We start from the raw sequence: 22878 nt of genomic DNA, 5'->3' as shown, positions 1-22878 counted from the left end.
GGACACTGCGCGGGCAAGGGCATGCGCAATACCTGCAGCCCCAGGACTCATCATTGAATTTTCCTCGAATTCTATCAATTATTAATAATTTTATTACAGCCGGCTTTCATCAATATATTTTTCTTTTACTAAAATTTATGAATATAAGTAGTTTTACACAACATACAACGATTTAATAAGACTTTACGCCTCTATGCAATGTAATTAATTCGTTCCTGTTGTATTATTTATTTATATTTGTTTGTTAGTAACAATTTTAGGTATTTAAAAAATGCATAAATGCGTATTAGTACAAGTGTACATGTGGTTGCCTAAGGTTACAATAACAAGATGCGCAGGTTATGTACTTTCACGTGTTGTTTGATGTTTTTGCGTGGTGTGGTTGTACATGCTCTCAAATTTGTGTTTAACTATAACAATAAACAAATGATAGTTATAAATAATTAACGAAACGCGCAGAAATGGGTTTAACAAAGCAGTATCTTCGGTATGTGCCCGCTGGCAATTTCAACATAATCGCTAGTCCAAATTGCAATTTATGCTTTGTTGCTTTGGAAGGACAAGAAGGCCGTTTTGTCGCCGCCGGCGCATGCGAGCACATCGTTGTTTGGGATTTGCGTCTCGGCGAGAAAGCACAAGTTTTATCGGGTGAAAAAGCACCCGTTACCTACATCGCTGCCAGTCCAAGCAAAAGAAATATTGCTGGTGGTTACAGTGATGGCAATGTACAAATATTTGATTTGAAAACAGCTGAGGTGGTTACCATCTTTTCTGGACACAGGTCAGAGATTACATGTATGAGTTATGATAGTTTTGGACATAAATTAGCTACAGGATCAAAGGTAATCATTTTTAAAAAGTTACTAAAGTTTAAATTTTCAATACTGTGATTTTAATGTTTTTGTAGGATACTGATATCATTGTATGGGACACGGTTTCCGAAACAGGCATTTGTCGGTTAAACGGACACAAAGGACCCGTCACGCAAGTGCAATTTATGACCAATCACCCATATTTAATTTCATCTGCAAAAGACACATTTATTAAATTTTGGGACCTGGATACACAACATTGTTTCAAAACTTTGGTTGCTCATAGGACTGAAGTTTGGTCTATTTCGCTGATGAAAGACGATAGATATTTGATTAGCGCGTCTAGTGATGCCGAGTTAAGAGTATGGAAACTTAATGACCGGAATGCCGCTGATATTGACGATATTACAGAGAGTTTACAATTAGCGTCGTTTGAAGAGAGCGATGATAGTGCCGCGTACGCTTTACAATCGTTCAAAGCTGGTTCGTTGTTGAGATCCGGAAGGGGTCGTGTTATGTCTATGTTTTCCGATGTGACTGGTCAAGTTATTGGTTGCCACGGCACTGATATGCAGATCGAGTTGTTTCTGTTTTTGTCTGATGATGATGCGAAGATTCGATTGAAGAAGCGGCTTAAAAAGGAGAGGAAAAAGTAAGTTTTTGGTATAAATTTTATTTCTTGTGATGTTTTCTAAATAAAAAATGTTTACAGGAATGCAGATGCAGCAATGGAAACTGCTGAAGAACAAGTGCAAACGTTATCACTCCGTGATGAGGTGAGACGTCTTCCTGCAATTAAATTATCCGCAAAACCAAAGTCTCTGCATACTGTGCTTGGTAATGGAGGCGAGTTGCGCGTGACCGTAGTATTGGCTAATAACACTATCGAGTTATACAGTGTGCAGACATCTGGAAAAGAAGTTGAACCACGCTGTTTACGCTCAGTGACTATGCATGGACATCATGGCGAAGTGCGTGCTGTTAATTTCAGTAGCGATAACTTGGCTGTGGTCAGCGGCAGTTCTGAGTCGATTAAAATGTGGAATCGCCCGTCGCAGATGAGTTTGCGCACTGTTGGGTCTGGTTATGTATTGTGCACAATGTTTGTGCCCGGAGATCGGCATGTCCTTGCTGGTCTGAAAGATGGTAGATTGTTGATCATTGATATTGCAGCTGGGGATACTCTGGAAGAAATTCCAGCTCATAGTAATGAATTATGGTCGATTTGTTTGCAGCCTGATTTGGTAAGTTCAAGTATTAATATTAGTTCCAAAAATTTCCGTAATGGTGATGGAGGCGCTTTGATTTAAAAGTTTACTCTTATAGTAACGTTTATTTTTTGTTTATTTATCCAGAGAGGAGTTGTAACGGGCGGAGGAGATAAAACTGTGAAATTCTGGCAGTTTGAACTTGTCGCCGATGAAGCGTTAGAGTCCAAAGCTAAGGTTTTATCTTTGGTGCATACCCGAACGCTGAAATTAGAAGAGAGCGTGCTTTGTGTGCGTCTTTCCTCGAATAAGAAATTCATAGCTGTGGCTTTACTCGACAGCACAGTAAAGATATTCTTTGTTGATACATTCAAATTTTATCTCTCGTTATACGGCCACAAGTTGCCCGTGCTGTGCATGGACATTTCGTCGGATTCGACGCTTATTGCCACCGGTTCAGCTGATAGAAATGTTAAAATTTGGGGCATGGACTTTGGTGATTGCCATAAAAGTTTATTCGCGCATGACGACTCCGTCACAGGCTTACAATTTGTTAATCGAACGCATTACTTTTTCACTTGCGGTAAAGATGGAAAAGTCAAACAATGGGATGGAGATAATTTCGTTAAAGTTATCACTTTACAGGTAACATAAATAAAACATTCGATAGTATTCTACAATTTAATTAAATGTATTTAACATATTAGGGCCATGTTGGCGAAGCATGGAACTTGGCAGTGAGTCCAAACGGACAGTTTGTTGTTTCTTGTGGCGCGGATCGTGTTTTGCGTTTGTATGAAAAAACTGATCAGCCGCTGGTGTTGCAAGATGAAGAGGAAGAAGAACGTGAAGCACAAGACGGTTTAGCAACAGGTGAACAGTCTGTTATTGCAGGCCAGCCTGGGAAAACGTTACCATCAAAGAAAACAATCGGTAGCGAGAAAGCTGTAAGCAAAAATTATTATTTTATTAACTTGCTATTTTTTCTCACCCATTTTATTGTTAGGCTGAAAGTATTCTGGAATGTTTGGACGTTTCCAAAGAATACAAGGAAGTGTTAGATGAACATGCGGCTTTGCAGGCAGGTACAGCACAAGTTCTTCCTCCACCGGCTGTTCCTTTGATTATGTTGGCGTTTGGTGCTTCGACCATTGATGATTTTGTTTTGGAGACGTTGAAGCGGATACGACCAAGGTTAGTTTAGAAAATAGTTTTTTTTTTTTTAGAAAAGTAATACCTTTACCAGGCAATATTTAATTTCACGCAGAAAGTTACGACACGGAAAGTTTAGTATCAATGCGGTTATCAAAGCTTCTTTTTAACACATAATTGCAAAATTCTCGCCACGAATCTTTGTAAAAAAGGGCACATCGTTATTATTGTTAAATTTCAGTGACATGGAAGAAGCATTGCTTATCCTTCCCTTCACATCAGTCTGCGAATTAATCCAGTACTTGCCAGCATTAATCTCACGTGGAGATTTCCTCGAACTTGTGCTGAGAGTTGTCATGTTTCTATTGAAAATCCACCACGCACCAATCGTCGCCAACCATGCGCTTCTCTCAACACTGACAAACATTCAAAAACTCGCCGCGCAGAAAACCGAAGAGTTAAAAGACACAGTCGGTTACAATTATTATGGAATGCAGTTCCTCCAGAGGGAAATCGAAGCTGCTGAAGGTGTGCGTCTATTTAGGGACGCGACTCTGGAAAGAAAACGAGGAGAAAAGAAGAGGAAGCAACGCGAACGCACTAAACGTTCAATAATGATGGTTTCATGATTACTAAAATACCTAATTAAATTTTGTTTGAAAATTGATAAATTTGTCATTTATTTCTTGTTGCATATGCAATGATAAAGTTATCATTTCGCTTCCAGCACGATAAATTCATCATTTCAATTCTTATAAACTTGATAAATTTATCATTCATCATTAATAATAAAAAATACACATTCTTAACGTCGTGCTGCGATACATTTTCGCAATGTATCGATATTGTTAACTTACAAACTAATAGTGGAATTAACTCTTTAATTCAACGTATGTATTACTCTTTAGGGGGTGGTCGATATACACCGACAACCACCGCGTGATCCCTCTCGTAAGGTTCCAGCGTGATCTGCTCCTGTGGCTTTAATTTATCTGCTTGCAGTTTCTTCACCTCGGCGGCGAAGACGCTTTCGGGCGTCGCTGTGGAATCAATGCATGAGGCTTTGATTGAGATAACAAAATGGCCGCCGTTTTTGAGGAAATAATGTGAATTAAGCGCGACAATACGCGCCTGGTCGGGCTGGGCAACGTCGGCGAAGACTGTGTCCACCATACCGATGAGCATACGGTATTTGTGAGGGTGACGCGCGTCCTCGATGATGGGGATGATGTTTGTACGCTTCTTAGCGACGTTGATCAAGTCGCGTCCGGAACGATGCGAGAATTCAACGGCGTAAACCAGACCCTCGGGGCCGACAACATCTGAGACGTGTGAAACTGTCGTACCGGAGGCGGCGCCAAGGTACAGGACTTTGCTGCCAGGCGGCATGTGAATCTTGTCGACTCCACCTAATACAGCGGCGGCAAGTTTACTACGGAAGGGATTCCAGACTCTGTATTCGATTTTATTGCCTGCTTCCTAGAATATTTAAATTTTGTTATTAGTTTTAAGTTGGTTAATGTTGGTAATTTTTTCTTACCTCAACAGAAATACGTTTCTCTCCATAAACTTCAGATCCAGGTACCAGATTGAGAGTAACTAGCGCATCTTCTTTGCCTCTGGCAATGAAAATACCCTCGTGGCGATGGGGTTCAATGACGACGTTTTTGCCTCCCTTGAAGCCGCCACCACCGCCTCCACGTCCGCCACGGCCACCACCGCGACCTCTTCCACCTCGATCACCTCCGCGACCACGACCTCCCCCAAATCCACCGCGGCCACCACGGTCTCCACCACGACCGCCGCCGCCACCAAAACCTCCTCGACTGCCAAATCCACCCCTACCGCGACCGCCTCCACGATCTCCACCTCGACCGCCACCGCCTCCAAAACCTCCACGACCTCCCGGAGAAAAGCCTGAAAAGAAAACATAACTTTACAAAAGTTCGTAAACCACGTTGCTTTTTTTAGGTTATCCATGCGATCAGAGTAGTATTTGTAAACAATTGATGAAGTAAACAATAACATGCAATTGTTTTTATGTCTAATATTGACAAAGAAGTTTACGCACCTGGTCGCCCCATTTTTACACAAAAATTTTAATTCTAACAATAATTAACTGCAAATCAACGAAGGAACGCGGCCCAACACGTGCGTCCGCAACGAGGGTTAAACACGCTGAGGAAAAAGAAAATGGCAGTTGCAACGAGTGGCAGCACTGCAGATTAATACGATCATACCCGAGTGCTTATCAACTTAACATAAATAAAAATTAAACATGATTAAATGCAGATAAAAGACAATATCTTTCAATAATTTGTTATTAAAGTATAATGAAAACTTTATTTTAGTTATTAGTTGCTTTATTATTTGGTTTGACACATTGCCGATGTTACCCGAAATTATCTATGTTTAGGTCACAATGGCTCCCCTCTAGATCGGAGCCGATGTCACCAGATAAAACTACGCAGCAAGCAAGAAAATTTCCTTTTCTTAACTTGTTCACCGCTGTGCTAACATGTTTGCTTGAGCTCGTGTCGGTAAAAAGTTTGCTAAGTAATGTTCGATATCGAAATTCATTTGAATTTGGTTGTTGGCAGTTTCGCCGGCGCCAGCGGCAGTGTAGTAATTTTCTGTTCAAAACAAGCGAAGGTTTCCTGACCTGCCGCATCGCCGCCGCGGTATCTATATGAAGATGGACGTTTGAAAGCGTTTGCTTGATTAAAATCCTGGTTTTTCTACTGATAAAAAAGCAATCCATCGTTCAGGTATGCATTTTCATTATTGTTTATACGTCTGTGTCCTAATTACAATAATATTTTTATTTGCCACGTGTTATCTTCCGAAATATCGGTGAAAACCGGTTTGAAGGTTATGCTTTTACAAACGCTTACTTGCGTTTTGAATGTGTTTCATTTACATAAATTTACTAACAACTATTTTCTTGTTCAGGATGTTTTTGTACAATCTAACGTTGCAAAAAGCAACGGCGATTACACACGCCATCCATGGCAACTTCTCCGGTGATAAACTACAGGAGATTGTGATCTCTCGGGGCAAGTGTATTGAATTGCTCCGGCCAGATCCGAACACAGGCAAAGTACACACATTACTCAGCGTTGAAATTTTCGGTATTATAAGATCTCTCGTCGCGTTTAGGCTCACCGGTGGCACGAAAGATTACATTATCGTCGGCTCGGACTCCGGCCGCCTGGTCGTTCTCGAATATATGCCTGTGAAGAATATTTTTGAAAAAGTACATCAAGAGACATTTGGCAAATCTGGCTGCCGTCGTATTGTACCCGGCCAATATTTGGCCGTGGATCCAAAAGGTCGCGCTGGCATGATTGCTGCGATTGAGAAACAAAAGCTTGTTTTTATTTTCCATCGGAGTCCGGAAGTAAAGCTGACGATTTCATCCCCACTGGAAGCCCACAAAAGCAACACTCTGGTCTATCACATGGTCGCCGTTGATGTCGACTACAGCAATCCTATGTTTGCATGCCTGGAAATTGATTACGAGGATGCCGATGCTGATCCTACCGGCGAAGCCGCACAGAAAACTCAACAGACGCTGACTTTTTATGAGTTGGATTTGGGTTTGAATCACGTCGTGCGAAAATATTCTGAACCCCTTGAAGAGCACGCCAATTTTTTGGTGTCTGTGCCTGGAGGGCGAGATGGTCCTTCGGGAGTTCTCATTTGTTCTGAAAATTATTTGACTTATAAGAACCTTGGAGATCAAATGGACATTCGTTGTCCAATTCCAAGAAGGAGAAATGATCTAGATGATCCCGAACGAGGAATGATTTTTGTTTGCTCAGCCACCCACAAAACAAAATCAATGTTTTTCTTTCTGGCACAAACTGAACAGGGCGATATATTCAAGATTACCTTAGACACTGTTGGGGAAGTCGTCACAGCAATCAAGCTCAAGTATTTTGACACTGTACCGGTGGCAACGGCGATGTGCGTTCTGAAGACTGGATTCCTCTTTGTCGCGTGCGAATTTGGCAACCAGTAAGTCTTGATTAATTAATTTATTTATTTGTTTAAATGTGGCACTATGGTATCTCCTGCATCCGGTATTTAAGATGGATTCAGGTCGAATCGGTGCTAGAGTAACGAGTGCATATCATCGTTGAAATTGCTTTCTTATAAGCACATTTCTGGCATCGCACGCGACAAATTATATAATAAATTCTCCACAATTTCTGTTTTAAAATCTAATTTTATTGTTTAGTTATCTATATCAAATTGCTCATTTGGGTGACGATGACGATGAACTGGAATTCAGCTCTGAGATGCCATTGGAAGAGGGTGACACCTTCTTCTTTGCCCCACGCTCACTTCGAAACTTGGTACTCGTTGATGAACTGGAGTCGTTATCGCCAATTCTGTCCGCAAAAGTCGCCGATCTTGCTGGCGAAGACACGCCTCAGTTTTACATGGCTTGCGGAAGGGGTCCAAGAAGCTCTATGAGAGTACTGCGGCATGGGTTGGAGGTTTCGGAGATGGCTGTTTCCGAACTTCCCGGTAATCCTGACGCTGTGTGGACCGTCAAGAAAAAATCTGATGGTAAGCATAGATATTTACTTCATAATTATTATAATAAAGTTTGGAAGTATTATGATGAACCCTAAGTCCGTGTTTCAACTGAATTTGTCGTTGATTACAACATTTAACACCACTGATGATTCCAACAAAATGTTTCATAATTATTGTCTATCTATTTCAATATTTTAACATTTGTAATGTTTGTTATAGATAAATATGATGCCTACATCATCGTGTCCTTCGTCAATGCTACCTTGGTGCTCTCCATTGGTGAAACCGTTGAGGAAGTAACTGACAGTGGTTTTCTCGGCACCACCCCAACGCTCTGTTGCGCGTCATTTGCTGATAATGGTTTGGTACAAATTTTCCCCGAAGGTATTCGACACATTTGGGCATCCGGACGTGTGCGAGATTGGAAAGCCCCCGGAAAAACACACATCGTTCGCTGTGCCGTCAACCAACGCCAAGTTGTCATCGCGCTTACCGGCGGAGAACTCGTCTACTTTGAAATGAATAAAGACGGTAAACTGCATGATTACGAAAAGACACAACGGATGAGTTCCGACGTGGTCTGTATGGCACTTCCGAATGTACCGGCCGGTGAACAGCGCTCATGGTTCCTAGCCATCGGTCTAGCTGACAATACAGTGCGAATTATTTCACTCGATCCCAGCGATTGTTTATCGTCGCGATCAATGCAAGTTCTGCCTGTTTGCGCTGAGAGCTTATGCATCGTAGAAATGGGATGCGCTGAACGAGATCAGGAAGATGCGGCTTCTGCGAGTACGACGACTTCATTATATTTGAACATTGGTCTACAAAACGGGGCGTTATTGAGAGCTGTTCTGGATCCGGTATCGGGAAATTTGACTGATACTAGAACACGATACTTGGGCTTACGGCCGGTGAAGTTGTTCAGGATTCGTATGCAAAACTCAGAGGCCGTATTAGCGATGACTAGTAGATCATGGTTGAGCTATTATTACCAGAGTCGCTTCTACCTCACGCCGTTGTCATACGAAAGTTTGGAATACGCCTCTGGTTTTAGCTCGGAACAATGTCCAGAAGGTAATAAATATAGTAGATTTTTATACTTTTTATATACGCATAGGATAACACCTGCTTGTCGCTCTTCATAGGCAAGCAGTTTTAATACTGTGCAAGATTATAATTCTACTTGTCGCCTCCGCTACGTTTCAGTGACGTATTGGAGTGAATCAAGTCAGAGACACTTTCAAATGTAGTTTAGCTTAGAATTATTTCACGAGATAATTTTTTAAATATTTTATTTGTGTTTAGGAATTGTCGCAATTTCAACGAACACACTGCGTATTCTTGCGCTGGAAAAACTGGGCGCCGTATTCAACCAGGTTTCATTTCCCTTGGAATACACTCCCCGACAGTTTGTCGTCCATCCTGAAACATCTAATATTCTAATTCTTGAGACTGAACACAATGCTTACACCGAAGAAACCAAAAAGCAGCGAAGACAGCAAATGGCCGAGGAAATGCGCGAAGCTGCGGGCGAAGAAGAGCAAGAGTTGGCACGGGAGATGGCTGATGCATTCCTTAACGAAGATTTACCAGAGAATATCTTCTCGGCTCCGAAAGCTGGACATGGGATGTGGGCATCAACGGTGCGACTCATGGATCCCGTTATGGTAATTATTATTTTAGATTTTGTTAATAAACAAAACATGGGACACGATTTTAATGTTGTGTATTCCGATAATACTCAAACGCTTTGTTGAGTCCCCAGAACATTGAACTGGCCATAGTACCAATATTTTCGATTCTGGAAATTTTGGGTCTCCTAACCATGCGACAATTTTATTTTTATTTAATAGTTATAATTTGTGTTTTATTCGTTGGTTTAAACTAATATTTTTGTTGGTTTGTAGGGCGTGACACATCAACAACACAGATTAGTACAAAATGAGGCTGCAATGTCAATTGCCCTCGTAAAATTCCACAATTCCGTAGACACATGGTATTTGATCGTTGGTGTTGCGAAAGATCTGCAGCTAAACCCTCGACAATGCAGTCAAGGCTTCTTGGACACTTATCGGTTGGATCCACACTGCAGAAATATTGAACTTTTGCACAGGACTCCTGTGGATGAAGTACCCTACGCAGTTTGTGCGTACAATGGTCGTTTATTAGCTGGTGTAGGGAGGATGTTGCGCATGTACGATATGGGCAAGAAGAAACTTCTGAGAAAATGCGAAAATAAGGTTTGTGTAATTAATTTATATTGATTATTAATTTTCTTTGCTGATGACAATATCACACGAGTCATAATAATTATGTTGAGACTCCTGCAGTACTGATCAGTTTTATTTTATATAATAATTTTGTTAATTATTTAAAAGTTCTAATTCCATTATTTTTTTCTTTAGCACATTCCAAATTTGATTGTCAGCATTCAAGCGATGGGTAAGCGAATCTACGTTGCGGACGTACAGGAGTCTGTATACATGGTACGCTATAAACGTGCCGAAAATCAACTGATCATATTTGCCGACGACACTCATCCCCGCTGGATTACATGCACGTCTGTGCTAGATTATGAGACTGTCGCTACCGCTGATAAGTTTGGTAACATTTCGATTGTTCGCTTACCACCGAATATCAGCGACGATGTTGACGAAGATCCTACGGGAAATAAGTCGCTTTGGGACAGGGGATTGCTAAACGGCGCTTCGCAAAAAGCAGACACCGTAGCGACTTTCCACGTGGGAGAAACTGTCACATCCTTGCAGAAAACCACGTTGATTCCTCCCGGAGGCTGGGAGTCTCTTGTTTACACGACAATTAGCGGTTCTGTCGGTGTATTTGTGCCGTTTACTTCTCATGAAGATCACGACTTCTTTCAACATTTGGAAATGCATATGCGAAGCGAGAATGCGCCGCTTTGTGGACGAGACCACCTTTCGTTTAGGAGTTACTATTTTCCTGTTAAGGTTTGTTTTCATTTTTCTCTTAATCCCTAATTACTTTCGGCTTGTATGATGAAATCTTTTCACATGCTAGACTTATGATATGGCAATGATATGGAAACCTTTAATAACTGAGGAAAATCAGAAATGTTATTACTTCTTTTCCTGATGGCATTAAATATTAAAATAATTTGTATAACTTTGTTACAGAATGTCATTGATGGAGATCTTTGTGAACAGTACAATTCGATGGAGCCAGCAAAGCAGAAATCTCTTGCAATCGACTTGGAACGAACTCCAGCTGAAGTCTCCAAGAAACTTGAGGACATTCGTCGCCGATATGCGTTTTAGTTTTTTACCATTTTGTATTTATTGTGATTATTGTAATGATTTGCGATACCTTTTCTAGAAATAAATTTCAATAATTTGTTGAAAAAGTTGCTAACTGCATGATGCTTGAAAATATTCGGTCTGTATTCTAGTTCTCGGGTCTGTGCTCGCTAAACTTTGTCTGATGGCTATGCAGGCACGTGAAGTTTTCTGTAATAATAGCAGCTCAGATGGCTGCGCATTCGCTAGGATACACTTTTGACTTAAATTTTACACCTGCAACCGCTCAAAATAGCGGATATTAACTATGCATTTATACAGGGTATGGCAAACCTGCTTTGCCTCACACCGACACGAAGGCCTCACCATTTAAATGCGTGGCCACTCACTGCCACATATGCACGCTACACTTCTTGAAATACTCTATACTTTTTGTGGTACTACAAAAAGTCTGCAGATGGCGCGACAATGTATGTTTGCGTAAAAATATTCCAGCGAGTGAATTTTGTTTTGTTGCATCGGTGCGATAACGATGAGCACACATTCCATACTTTCAGTTTGTGTTATTCGTTGTTGCAAGTTCGGTAAATCGAGTTATATTTAGTTGATCTCCGGTGAAAATTAGTGTTAATAGGCGTGTTTGGTCTTCTACTAGTTGTTTATCGCGTGGTAATTTTCGTAATTCTAAATTTGGCATGTTTAGTTTATCGCGAGTTTGTTTGTGTGAGGTTGTTGCGGTCGGTGCGGACGGCCAGGGACATTTTGTGAACGCCAAGAATTAATTGATTTGTGAAAAACATTTTTGCCATCAACAGAGGTGCATGAACTAATGCACTAATATCTGGTAAATATTGTCATTCTTATCATTATTATGCAAATAACAAGAATTTTCATTCAAAGTTTACGTTCCGACGGAACTCAAATTCATTTCAATATTGTTAAAAATAATGTAATTAATGCATTGTTTCTAATTTATTTCAGTATCTACCAACTTGCCGTCGATTCACCGTCTTCTATAACTGGTAAGTAAAATAATCCCATTATTTATAAAAACTGTTTGCCGTGTACATAGATTTCAGTTTAGTTGTCATGTTATTTTGTGTTATTGTTTTTCTGCAATGTGGTTGAAATTTTATTTAAGTAAGATTCAATAAAATACAATTCTCAACGTCTCAACGTAAATTAATATATCACTTAAATATTGGATGTGAAATTGGGTAATCTTTCAGCATAAGAATTTTGAATTATGTGAATCCAATTTTAATTTATCATTAATTTCAATACCTAATCATGATCAATAGCATGATCTAAAAATCATAACATAGAATTGTTTTGTTTATATTTAAATTTATCTGCGAACGTGAACATTCGACATGAGAATTGTGTTTGTTTTGAACACGATTTACACTTTCTTATCGCTGTGCGAATAGCAACGTCCAAGATTACCGTGTGTTGTCGTTGCCAACCTTTCACGTCTCGCTCTGCTCTTGTTTTAGTTTAGTTTAAATCGCAGATATTGTGCCTATTGCAATTCACGCACAAGGTGGCGGGCAGTCGTCGCGTGCCATCGACGCGCCGGCTTTGCGCACTTCTTACTTTCTTATCATAAACTGTTGGGTCGTCGCTTGCTCGGCTACGGCATGCACTATACGAGTACGTCGATTGTGGCCAATTTCGTGCAGGTATCGGGTAGCTTCAAACGAATTTCTCACGACTCCTATCGAAAATTCCACGATGGAGGTTTTACCTCAAGATTTAAATTATTTTAAATTTCCATCTGATAGAGAATCTTCATCTGTTATAAACAATTTTCTGGTTGCTATCTCTTTTAGTTTGAAAGATATTCGCTTTTGAAAATTGTCAAAAAAATTATCAAGCACCCCCCCTTGGGAATTTTTTCTTAAGAATTAAAATTTCATCTCTTAGATTTCCGTTTTAACTAGCCTATCTTATAGAGAATAGTCCATAGATTAAGACGCTGCGATGCGATCTTAATTATCTCTTTTAGTTTACGAGATATTCGCGATTGAATAAAATGGGCAAAAATTGATAAATGTCACTTTTTAGCACTTTTATTCGCGTTTTTCGACCTTTTACTGTAGGAAATATAATTATTGTATATTTTTATCTGATACAGAATTTTCCAATCTTTCATAATCAACAATTCGTTTGTAGCTATCTCTTTTAGTTTAAGAGATATTAATTTTTGAAAATCGTCGAAAAAAAGTATCAAGCACCCCCCCTTGGCGATTTTTTTCTTAAGATTTAAAATTTCTTTTTTCAAATTTCCCTTTTAACTATCTCATCTGATAGAGATTGGTCCGTAGATTAAGACGCTGCGATCAGATCTTATTTATCTCTTTTAGTTTACGAGATATTCGCGATTGAATAAAATGGGCAAAAATTGCAAAATGTCACTTTTTAGCACTTTTAGTCGCGTTTTTCGACCTTTTACTCTGGGAAATATAATTATTGTATATTTTTATCTGATACAGAATTTTCCAATCTTTCATAATCAACAATTCGTTTGTAGCTATCTCTTTTAGTTTAAGAGATATTAATTTTTGAAAATCGTCGAAAAAAAGTATCAAGCACCCCCCCTTGGCAATTTTTGTCTTAAGAATTAAAATTTCATCTCTCAGATTTCCGTTTTAACTATCCTATCTGATAGAAAATGGTCCGTAGATTAAGACGCTGCGATCAGATCTTATTTATCTCTTTTAGTTTACGAGATATTCGCGATTGAATAAAATGGGCAAAAATTGCAAAATGTCACTTTTTAGCACTTTTAGTCGCGTTTTTCGACCTTGTACTGTAGGAAATATAATTATTTTATATTTTTATCCGATAGACAATTTTCCAATCTTTCATAATCAACGATTCGTTGGTAGCTATCTCTTTTAGTTTAAGAGATATTAATTTTTGAAAATCGTCGAAAAAAAGTATCAAGCAATTTTTGTCTTAAGAATTAAAATTTCATCTCTCAGATTTCCGTTTTAACAATCCTATCTGATAGAGAATGGTCCGTAGATTAAGACGCTGCGATCAGATCTTAATTATCTCTTTTAGTTTACGAGATATTCGCGATTGAATAAAATGGGCAAGAATTGATAAATGTCACTTTTTAGCACTTTTAGTCGCGCTTTTCGACCTTTTACTCTAGGAAATATAATTATTGTATATTTTTATCTGATACAGAATTTTCCAATCTTTCATAATCAACAATTCGTTTGTAGCTATCTCTTTTAGTTTAAGAGATATTAATTTTTGAAAATCGTCGAAAAAAAGTATCAAGCACCCCCCCTTGGCAATTTTTTTCTTAAGAATTAAAATTTTATCACTCAGATTTCCGTTTTAACTATCCTATCTGATAGAGAATAGTCCGTAGATTAAGACGCTGCGATCAGATCCTATTTATCTCTTTTAGTTTACGAGATATTCGCGATTGAATAAAATGGGCAAAAATTGATAAATGTCACTTTCACTCACGAAAATCGTCGATAAAAATTATCATTACATTGGCAATTTTTTCTTAAGAATTAAAATTTCATTTCTTAAATTTCCGTTTAAACTAGTCTATCTAATAGAGAATTTTTCGTAGATTCAAAATCTGCATTTGTTCCTTTTATCTCTTTTAGTTTACGAGATATTCGCGATTTAAGGAAATGGCCAAAAATTGAAAAATCTCACTTTTTAGCACTTTCAGTCGCGTTTTTCAACCCTTTACCTCATTAAATTAAATTATTTTAATTTTATCTGATAGATATTCGTTATCGAAAATCATCGAACACACATGACGCAGCCCATTTTTTCTTCTGGATTCTTTTTTGATTTCATAGGGTTTTTAATAATGAAGCTTATCTTATAGAAATGTTTAAGAATCATTAATCTGTTCCGTTCTATCGCGTTTAGTTCTTGAGGGAATCAAGTAAAATTAGAAGATTTCTTTTATTCGTCGTGGTCAGATTCTCATGCCACATCCATTTGCCGCCTGCAGCAGTATACTCGTAGTTCAAATCGCATATATGTGTGGTACCAAATGCAATTCGCGCACAAGGTCGCCGTCGACTTTGCGCATTTCTGACTTTCTTATCATAAACTGTCGCGCCGTTGCTTGCGCGGCTACGGCTTGTGCTATCGTTGCAGCCAGTTCGTGCCGATCGGTGGTTGGTCCAGACGTGTTTTGAGAAACTCGTATTGATTATTCGGACTTCTGTTTTTAAATTTGCGTTATATTTGATTATCAATCGACTATTTAATTATAGCTACTAGGCTAATGATACTTATTATTTCCGCGTTTAATGTACATTATTGAATCAAAGTGGTAGATATTTGATACGGTTTCGTGTGCATACTTATGCAAGTTACAAAGTTCGGTGTCAGTTGCTAAATAAATCGGATTTAGAATCGCATCCATGTAGATTTTTTCATCATTATTCTTGTGTAAGTAACTTTTAACTCAATAATATGAGATATTGTATTTTTTTCTCCAATGTATGATTATATTATTATTAAATCTTATGAAATCTTTCAACTTCTTTTCTTTAAATTACAGCACTTGATGTTCTTTGGTGACTGATGTATACAACAATTCGTAAGTTTAAAATTTAATTATATTTTTCATTCTAATTTACGCGACAAACATTTATGAGTATTGGCTCAATACGTACCTCAAAATTGCCACGATACTTTGCTTTTTTTTAGAAATTTTCAACTTCTTCAGTTACTGAAGATGCCCTCGTGGCGAAACATGTATAACCAGTACCGGCGATAGGGCATGGCGCGGTTGAGCGACCGTCAAGGGGCGATGGACTTTAAGGGGGGCCGACTCGCACTTGGCCGGTTTTTTCGTATGGATTTGAATTGCAGTTAGGGGGCGCCGTAGAAATCTCGCCCAGGGCGCTGGTAGTGCTAAAACCGGCACTGACTGTAAGTTCGGAATATTTTTCTTAGATGCGGAATTTAATTCTGTATCTCCCTGTATCGAAATTTATTTCGAGAAAATTCCGTAACGCGAGTTATATTGATAGTTGTGTGTATACACACCTGTACTCGTTGTGCTAGGAATAGTAGTTTTTTTTTATTATAATAACACGCGAACGCGGTTTTACTGTACGTTCGGAATAATTTTCTTATATGCGGAATTTAATTCTGTATCTCTCTGTATCAAAACTTATTGCGAGAAAATTCCGTATCACGAGTTATATTGATATTTGCGTGTATACACACTTGTACTCGTTGCGCTAGGAATTGTAGTTTTCTTATTATAACACGCGAACGCGGTCTTACTATAAGTTCGGAATAATTTTCTTAGATGCGGAATTTAATTTTGTATCTCCATATATTAAAATTTATTGCTAGAAAGTTCCGTAACGCGAGTTATATTAATAGTTGTGTGTATACGCACTTGTACTCGTTGCGCTAGGAATAGTAGTTTTTTTTATTATAACACGCGAACGCGGTCTTACTGTACGTTCGAAATAATTTTTTTATATGCGGAATTTAATTCTGTATCTCCCTGTATCAAAACTTATTGCTAGAAAATTTCGTAACGCGAGTTATATTGATAGTTGTGCGTATTCGCACTTGTACTCGTTACGCTGGTAATTGTAGTTTTTATAATAACACGCGAACGCGGTCTTACTATAAGTTCGGAATAATTTTATTAGATGCGGAATTTAATTTTGTATCTCCCTATATTAAAATTTATTGCTAGAAAATTTCGTAACGCGAGTTATATTGATAGTTGTGTGTATTTGCACTTGTACTCGTTGCGCTGGTAATTGCAGTTTTTTTATAATAACACGCGAACGCGGTCTTACTATAAGTTCGCAATAATTTTATTAGATGCGAAATTTAATTTTGTATCTTCCTATATCAAAATTTATTGCTAGAAAATTCCGTAACGCGAGTTATATTGATAGTTGTGTGTATTTGCACTTGTACTCGTTGCGCTGGTAATTGCAGTTTTTTTATAACACGCGAACGCGCACTTGTACTCGTTGCGCTAGGAATTGTAGTTTTTCTATTCTAAAACGCGAACGCGGTCTAACTAGAAGTTCGGAATAATTTTATTAGATGCGGAATTTAATTCTGTATCTGCCTTTATCGAAATTTATTGCGAGAAAATTCCGTAACGCGAGTTATATTGATAATTGTGTATATACGCACTTGTACTCGTTGCGCTAGTAAATGTAGTTTTTTTTATTATAACACGCGAACGCGGTCTTACTATAAGTTCGGAATAACTTTATTATATGCGGAATTTTGTATCTCCCTATATTAAAATTTGTTGCTTGAAAATTTCGTAACGCGAGTTATATTGATAATTGTGTGTATACGCACTTGTACTCGTTGCGCTAGGAATTGTAGTTTTGTTAGTATTACACGCGAACGCGGTCTTACTATAAGTTAAGAATAATTTTCTTAGATGCGGAATTTAATTTTGTATCTCCCTATATTAAAATTTATTGCTAGAAAATTCCGTAACGCGAGTTATATTGATAGTTGTGTGTATTTGCACTTGTACTCGTTGCGCTGGTAATTGCAGTTTTTTTATAATAACACGCGAACGCGGTCTTACTGTAAGTTCGAAATAATTTTATTAGATGCGGAATTTAATTCTGTACCTGCCTTTATTGAAATTTATTGCGAGAAAATTCCGTAACGCGAGTTATATTGATAGTTGTGTGTATACGCAGTTGTACTCGTTGCGCTAAGAATTGTAGTTTTTATTATAACACGCGAACGCGGTCTTACTATAAGTTCGCAATAATTTTATTAGATGCGAAATTTAATTTTGTATCTTCCTATATCAAAATTTATTGCTAGAAAATTCCGTAACGCGAGTTATATTGATAGTTGTGTGTATTTGCACTTGTACTCGTTGCGCTGGTAATTGCAGTTTTTATAATAACACGCGAACGCGGTCTTACTGTAAGTTCGAAATAATTTTATTAGATGCGGAATTTAATTCTGTACCTGCCTTTATTGAAATTTATTGCGAGAAAATTCCGTAACGCGAGTTATATTGATAGTTGTGTGTATACGCACTTGTACTCGTTGCGTTAGGAATTGTAGTATTTCTATTCTAACACGCAAACGCGGTCTAACTATAAGTTCGGAATAATTTTATTAGACGCGGAATTTAATTCTGTATTTGCCTTTATCGAAATTTATTGCGCGAAAATTCCGTAACGCGAGTTATATTGATAATTGTGTATATACGCACTTGTACTCGTTGCGGTAGAAATTGTAGTTTTTTTTATTATAACACGCGAACGCGGTCTTACAGTAAGTTCGGGATAATTTTATTAGATGCGGAATTTAATTCTGTATCTCCCTGTATCGAAATTTATTGCGAGAAAATTCCGTAACGCGAGTTATATTGATAGTTGTGTGTATACGCACTTGTACTCGTTGCGCTAAGAATTGTAGTTTTTTTATTATAACACGTGAACGCGGTCTTACTGTAAGTTCGGAGTAATTTTGTTAGACGCGGAATTTAATTCTGTATCTCCCTGTATCGAAATTTATTGCGAGAAAATTCCGTACTTTTGCTTAGTATAAAGTTGCCTTGTATTTTAATTTAGTTGAAATCACGGCGAGAGGTCATGATTATGAACGACGCGTTTTCGAAATTAGAAATTCTACTATTAATATTCGTTTTTTAGGTTTGCTATCTATACGTCGAAAGATGTGGCACAACTCCGGAAGAACAGGCGGAATGCATTTGTCCAGACTGCGACTGTTTTATTGAAATATTTTAAGGCAAGTCTTTACGTTCTTGGAATTTCATAGCCATGGTAATTTTCGATATGAATAATTGTATATATTTTTATATAATGTTTGTAAATAAAACACAATATAATATTACAGTCTCTTCAATATTTCTTTTTGGTATTCTCTTTGTCGTTTTCAGGATTGACGTCTTAAGTTATATTGTATATAAATCTTTTGCGTGTTGAGCGTGTGCAACATAGCTAAGGCTTGTGTTGTTGTTTTTAAAAAGTTGAATAAAGTAAAAACATAAATAGAAGAATAACAAAAACACTCGGTGGTCGAGTGGAGACGTGCACCTGCTGGCATGCTAGTAGACACGGATCAAATCTCAGGTATGGAAGGCATTTTTCTCAAATATAAAAATATCAGGTGTAATTTGGGTTGCATATATGAATTGCAACGAAATATAAGAGAAATTGAAATACAAGTGGAGGCAAAATAAGAGAAGTAAGAAAGTAAATGGAGAACGGGAGAACAGAGAAATAGAAGAATGAGAGTGGTAGAGAATAGGAGAAGATAAAAGGAAGAAACAACAGAGGAGTAGAGTAGAGAAGAGGAGGAAATAGAAGAAAGAGAACAGGGGAGGATCAGATTTTTAAATTTTTTGGCCCGTGTCGTTAGACAGTCTACTGCTTCGATGCGTCCATTGCTCCCGGCCCATCCTACAGCTACGATGTCTCTGCGCTTCATCCCCGAAATTATCAGGCATATCAACAATTTTATGGTGGGGATCACCCCAGAGAGGGGAACTCCTTATAAGGACAATCCTTATAAGGCCTTGTTCAAATATTTCAAGTTTTAAGTCGCCTCAAGAGAGGTGACACTTAAAAATATTCTTACAAGTTCTGACCTGTAGCTGAAATGAAAGAAGGAGTACACAAATCATACAGGTTACCTTAACAATTTTTATAGAGGGGATCATCCCCTGAGAGAGGGAACTCTCTTAGAGACCAGTTCCTGAAATGATAGTAGGCGAACACACAAATCAAAGAAGTCAATATATCTTACTATTTCTTTATTAATAGAATACAAGTTTAGATTTTACAAGTCAACAGAATACATGCCGCCGTATTGAGACAGGACTTACGAGCTGCATAGCCGCGCACATATAAGCAAGTACCACTTCGTACAGTTCTGCCGGGATAAAGAAATTAGCAAATAGTCCATTTTCTAGGTGATTGAAAATGGGAACAAATATACTGGGTGTTACAAATAAAAAAATTAATATGACAACAGAAAATCAATTAAACACTACAAATATTGCTCGTTTTTCACTCGAGGCTTCGGGAAACTGATATACAGGGTGTCACAAAAAGAAAATAACTTCACTTTAGAATATACGTCAATGGCAAACTTTTAAACACTACAAGTATGGCTATTTTTTCACGTGACATAAAGGAAAATTGATATACAGGGTGTTGTAAAAAGAAAATTCATAGATCGAAACGAGACACTCCAAAACAACAAATACAGCTCATTTATGTATGGATGTCAAAGCAAATTAAGATACAGAGTGCCTCAAACAGATATTTGCAACTTGCAATTAAGAAACAACCAAAACCTACAAGTTTAGCTTATGTTCACGCAATGAAAAGGAATGCACAGATTGTTAGAGAAAGAAAATCCAAAGTTCAAGAAAGACGAGGACCAAAACTAGAGAGACAATCTATTTTTCACGTAATACCAGGATACAGAAATGGGCAGGATGTTATACAAAAAACAATTTATAATAAAATGTAATATTATTTTTTTAATAGTCCCGCTTGAGATGCTAGCCGACGGTCGACGGGACGCCATAAATTTACACTAAGACACGTTAATTGTTGATGAAATGCAAATAGATTTAGCACATTAATGCTACGGTTTTAATGTTACGTTACGTGTTAGTGTTACGCGTAATGAAAACAAAGAAATTTTACTTACATGGAAGCTCCTATATTTGCTAATTGAGAACCAACAAATTCTATTCCAAAATTGAGTTCTGTATAATTCCACAGGTGAAGAATAATCAGCGACGGCCGACGGAACCACATGCGAGCACAAATAAACTAACGATGAATCTGCGATTGATGCACATTTAACGCCTGCAATCGTACTACGAGTAGCAAAACTCCGGATCACGCCCGATTCCTATATATGCCGTTAATTGTTTGTGGAATATAAACCGATACCTATACCTAATTATAATCGGACGAAACAGAACTAGTTGTGATGAACACGCGCGATTTATCCGGCGTTCGAAATAAAACTGCAACGTGCCCAGTCCACGGCGACAACACGCGGTCACTATCAGTTTGCAATATGCTTGGTGAACGCGACCCTGGAGATAGGTTGTTTCATTTTGCATGTTGGCTGCGCGCAACTCAAAACAATGCTAATCACTATTACTAATAAAGGCAGGATGTCATGAATAATAAAATAAATAAAAATGTTATAAGCAGGAATACAAAGAATAACAACTAGATTCTAGAAGACAATCTAAAATTGCAGGAAGAGATCTTCCTAAACTTCCAAAAATCAACGAATTTTCCAATGTTGGGTTATCATTATCCCAAAAAAACATTTTTAAATAAAATTTTGTCTATAATTATATAGATATTCTTTATTCTTCATATACATCAGTATATAAAGAAAGTAAATTCAAAGAAATTTAAAAAGAATAACATATATGCATCTGTATTATAGCCCCCTACTTACATCAAGAATATTTGTCTTAGATTCTCCTTGTACTTCCAGTCCTGGCATATCTACATTTCTAGTAAGAACTACAAATCCTGGGAAACTTAAATTTATTATTTAAATACAATGAAAATTTGTAACCAAAATATCATCCATACAAATAATATTATGCACACAATTCACCACATAGTGCCATGCCTCTTCTTCATATGGCAGTACATACAAAACTCCCAATATAATTTATTGGGGTATTAATATAATTTCATATAAATATAACTAGTGTTCCTTGGAAGCCATATGTCGCATCAAATTATTAATGAATTTGTCAATTTTCCTAACATCCTGAGCAATCTCTGTTTTAAATTGTAAACACTAAAACAAGCATAACACTGTATTAATTTCAATAACCGCCATAATAATCAATACCAAACTTACTACAACATCATCAGTCATCTTCAGTACAAGCTGGTTCTTTGAATGAGTGTACTTCATTGTATATCGCACTTTAGTCGGTTCCTGAAGGTATAAACGTTCTCCTGCCTTTTCAAAGTCCTCCCACGTTTTTATGTAAGTCATTTTAAATTATATTGTCAACTAATTAATTAGGTAAACTAAGATTGAGCCAAACAAATCGAATACCACAAGGAAACTTTCTTGTGAACATAAACTTAACCTACACGCCACGTTTGACACACGAGTTGCCAACTGTGAACGAAGGTTCACAACTCGGTAGAAATTACTAAAATCTCGCTAGATACAAAACGTTTTCATTTTCCTTTGCTAGTGATGGCAGCAATGCGTTTATTTTCCCTTTTGAATTCGAAAATTTGAATGAACTTATTCAAGAAACAAATAACTGACAACATGGAATTTGACTAAAGGCAGAAACGAAAGTTTAGCAAATCTATTTAAGTAGATACAGTCTGTTATCCCCTATCAATAAAGCCTGTACATGATTCCAGCATAAATATATTTTGTATATACATAAAAGAAGGAATATCAAAAATTGCGTTAATGTTGTTGCCCTTGTCTGCTGTCGAACGATTACACTTACAATATTACGCCAAGAACTATAAAACCGTGTATCATTTGTTGTTTTCGTTTAGAATATTTTTATTTTTGTACACATTTCCTCTATAAGTGCATGTGTTCCGTCCGAAGACTGATCGAATTCCAAATGGCACAAAACTAACTTTAAAGAGAACAAAGTACAAACATCGGTGTGATTTCGCATAAATGTGAAAATACTATTATATTCATGCTAAAATGGCTAATGATATAATATATTCGACACAGATCAGCAGTATTTTCACCGTTCATGTTTTGTATTAGCGTGTAGTTGTGAGTGCCTCTTTTGCACAAGTAGGATGAGTATATCGTTGTAATTGTAGTAAATCGTAGATTATAAACAACAATCGC

The 22878-nt window shown here is 37.6% G+C and overlaps 3 protein-coding genes and 1 long non-coding RNA gene across 8 annotated transcripts; 3 read left to right on the top strand and 1 right to left on the bottom strand.

Moving 5' to 3' along the window:
* Positions 1-325: 325 nt before the first annotated feature.
* On the top strand, positions 326-3843 carry LOC135793993 (WD repeat-containing protein 3-like). The gene is made up of 7 exons (XM_065305120.1): positions 326-842; positions 908-1464; positions 1525-2056; positions 2168-2665; positions 2728-2967; positions 3027-3214; positions 3414-3843. Exons 1-7 carry the CDS (start codon positions 462-464, stop codon positions 3799-3801), a joined length of 2784 nt encoding a protein of 927 aa, XP_065161192.1. The 5' UTR covers positions 326-461; the 3' UTR covers positions 3802-3843.
* Positions 3823-5372, bottom strand: LOC135793998 (rRNA 2'-O-methyltransferase fibrillarin-like). Of its 2 annotated transcripts, XM_065305126.1 has the most exons (4): positions 5244-5372; positions 5066-5089; positions 4713-5026; positions 3823-4651 (listed from the first exon to the last, which is right to left on the bottom strand). In XM_065305126.1, the coding sequence occupies exons 1-4, from the start codon at positions 5254-5256 to the stop codon at positions 4070-4072; spliced, it is 933 nt and encodes a 310-aa protein (XP_065161198.1). In that variant the 5' UTR covers positions 5257-5372; the 3' UTR covers positions 3823-4069. The 2 variants fall into 2 exon arrangements, with proteins under 2 accessions (XP_065161198.1, XP_065161197.1); XM_065305125.1 differs by having other exon boundaries at positions 4713-5089; positions 5244-5371.
* A 320-nt stretch (positions 5373-5692) lies between these two features.
* Sf3b3 (splicing factor 3b subunit 3) lies at positions 5693-11105 on the top strand. Of its 2 annotated transcripts, XM_065304815.1 has the most exons (9): positions 5693-5712; positions 5773-5940; positions 6125-7192; positions 7416-7750; positions 7940-8797; positions 9029-9390; positions 9631-9963; positions 10129-10692; positions 10879-11105. In XM_065304815.1, exons 3-9 carry the CDS (start codon positions 6126-6128, stop codon positions 11017-11019), a joined length of 3660 nt encoding a protein of 1219 aa, XP_065160887.1. In that variant the 5' UTR covers positions 5693-5712; positions 5773-5940; position 6125; the 3' UTR covers positions 11020-11105. The 2 variants fall into 2 exon arrangements, with proteins under 2 accessions (XP_065160887.1, XP_065160888.1); XM_065304816.1 differs by lacking the exons at positions 5693-5712; positions 5773-5940 and having other exon boundaries at positions 6133-6272; positions 6332-7192.
* Positions 11106-11498: 393 nt separating this feature from the next.
* LOC135793556 (uncharacterized) lies at positions 11499-18875 on the top strand. 3 transcript variants are annotated; one of them, XR_010548650.1, is made up of 5 exons: positions 11504-11842; positions 11980-12020; positions 15554-15592; positions 15703-15927; positions 18672-18875. It is a non-coding gene; the product is annotated as an uncharacterized lncRNA (long non-coding RNA). The 3 variants fall into 3 exon arrangements; XR_010548649.1 differs by lacking the exon at positions 15703-15927 and having other exon boundaries at positions 11499-11842; XR_010548651.1 differs by lacking the exons at positions 11504-11842; positions 11980-12020; positions 15703-15927 and adding an exon at positions 15110-15441.
* The last annotated feature ends 4003 nt before the right edge of the window (positions 18876-22878 follow it).

Source organism: Atheta coriaria, unplaced genomic scaffold (assembly GCF_025399875.1).
Source record: "Atheta coriaria isolate IRGN ID8LTWV9N9 unplaced genomic scaffold, Caltech_Dcor_3.1 hic_scaffold_6_pilon, whole genome shotgun sequence".
Lineage (NCBI taxonomy): Eukaryota > Metazoa > Arthropoda > Insecta > Coleoptera > Staphylinidae > Dalotia > Dalotia coriaria.
This window is presented reverse-complemented; position numbering and strand designations above follow the sequence as displayed.

Excerpts from the sequence above, each read along its gene's own strand:
- LOC135793993 (XM_065305120.1), top strand. The coding sequence starts at position 462 with ATGGGTTTAACAAAGCAGTATCTTCGGTATGTGCCCGCTGGCAATTTC. Across the intron at positions 2,666-2,727 it reads TTAAAGTTATCACTTTACAG|GGCCATGTTGGCGAAGCATG; the intron begins GTAACATAAATA and ends TTAACATATTAG. Across the intron at positions 3,215-3,413 it reads TTGAAGCGGATACGACCAAG|TGACATGGAAGAAGCATTGC; the intron begins GTTAGTTTAGAA and ends GTTAAATTTCAG.
- LOC135793998 (XM_065305125.1), bottom strand. Across the intron at positions 4,652-4,712 it reads AGAAACGTATTTCTGTTGAG|GAAGCAGGCAATAAAATCGA; the intron begins GTAAGAAAAAAT and ends TAAATATTCTAG.
- Sf3b3 (XM_065304815.1), top strand. The coding sequence starts at position 6,126 with ATGTTTTTGTACAATCTAACGTTGCAAAAAGCAACGGCGATTACACAC. Across the intron at positions 7,193-7,415 it reads GCGTGCGAATTTGGCAACCA|TTATCTATATCAAATTGCTC; the intron begins GTAAGTCTTGAT and ends TTTATTGTTTAG. Across the intron at positions 10,693-10,878 it reads GTTACTATTTTCCTGTTAAG|AATGTCATTGATGGAGATCT; the intron begins GTTTGTTTTCAT and ends ACTTTGTTACAG.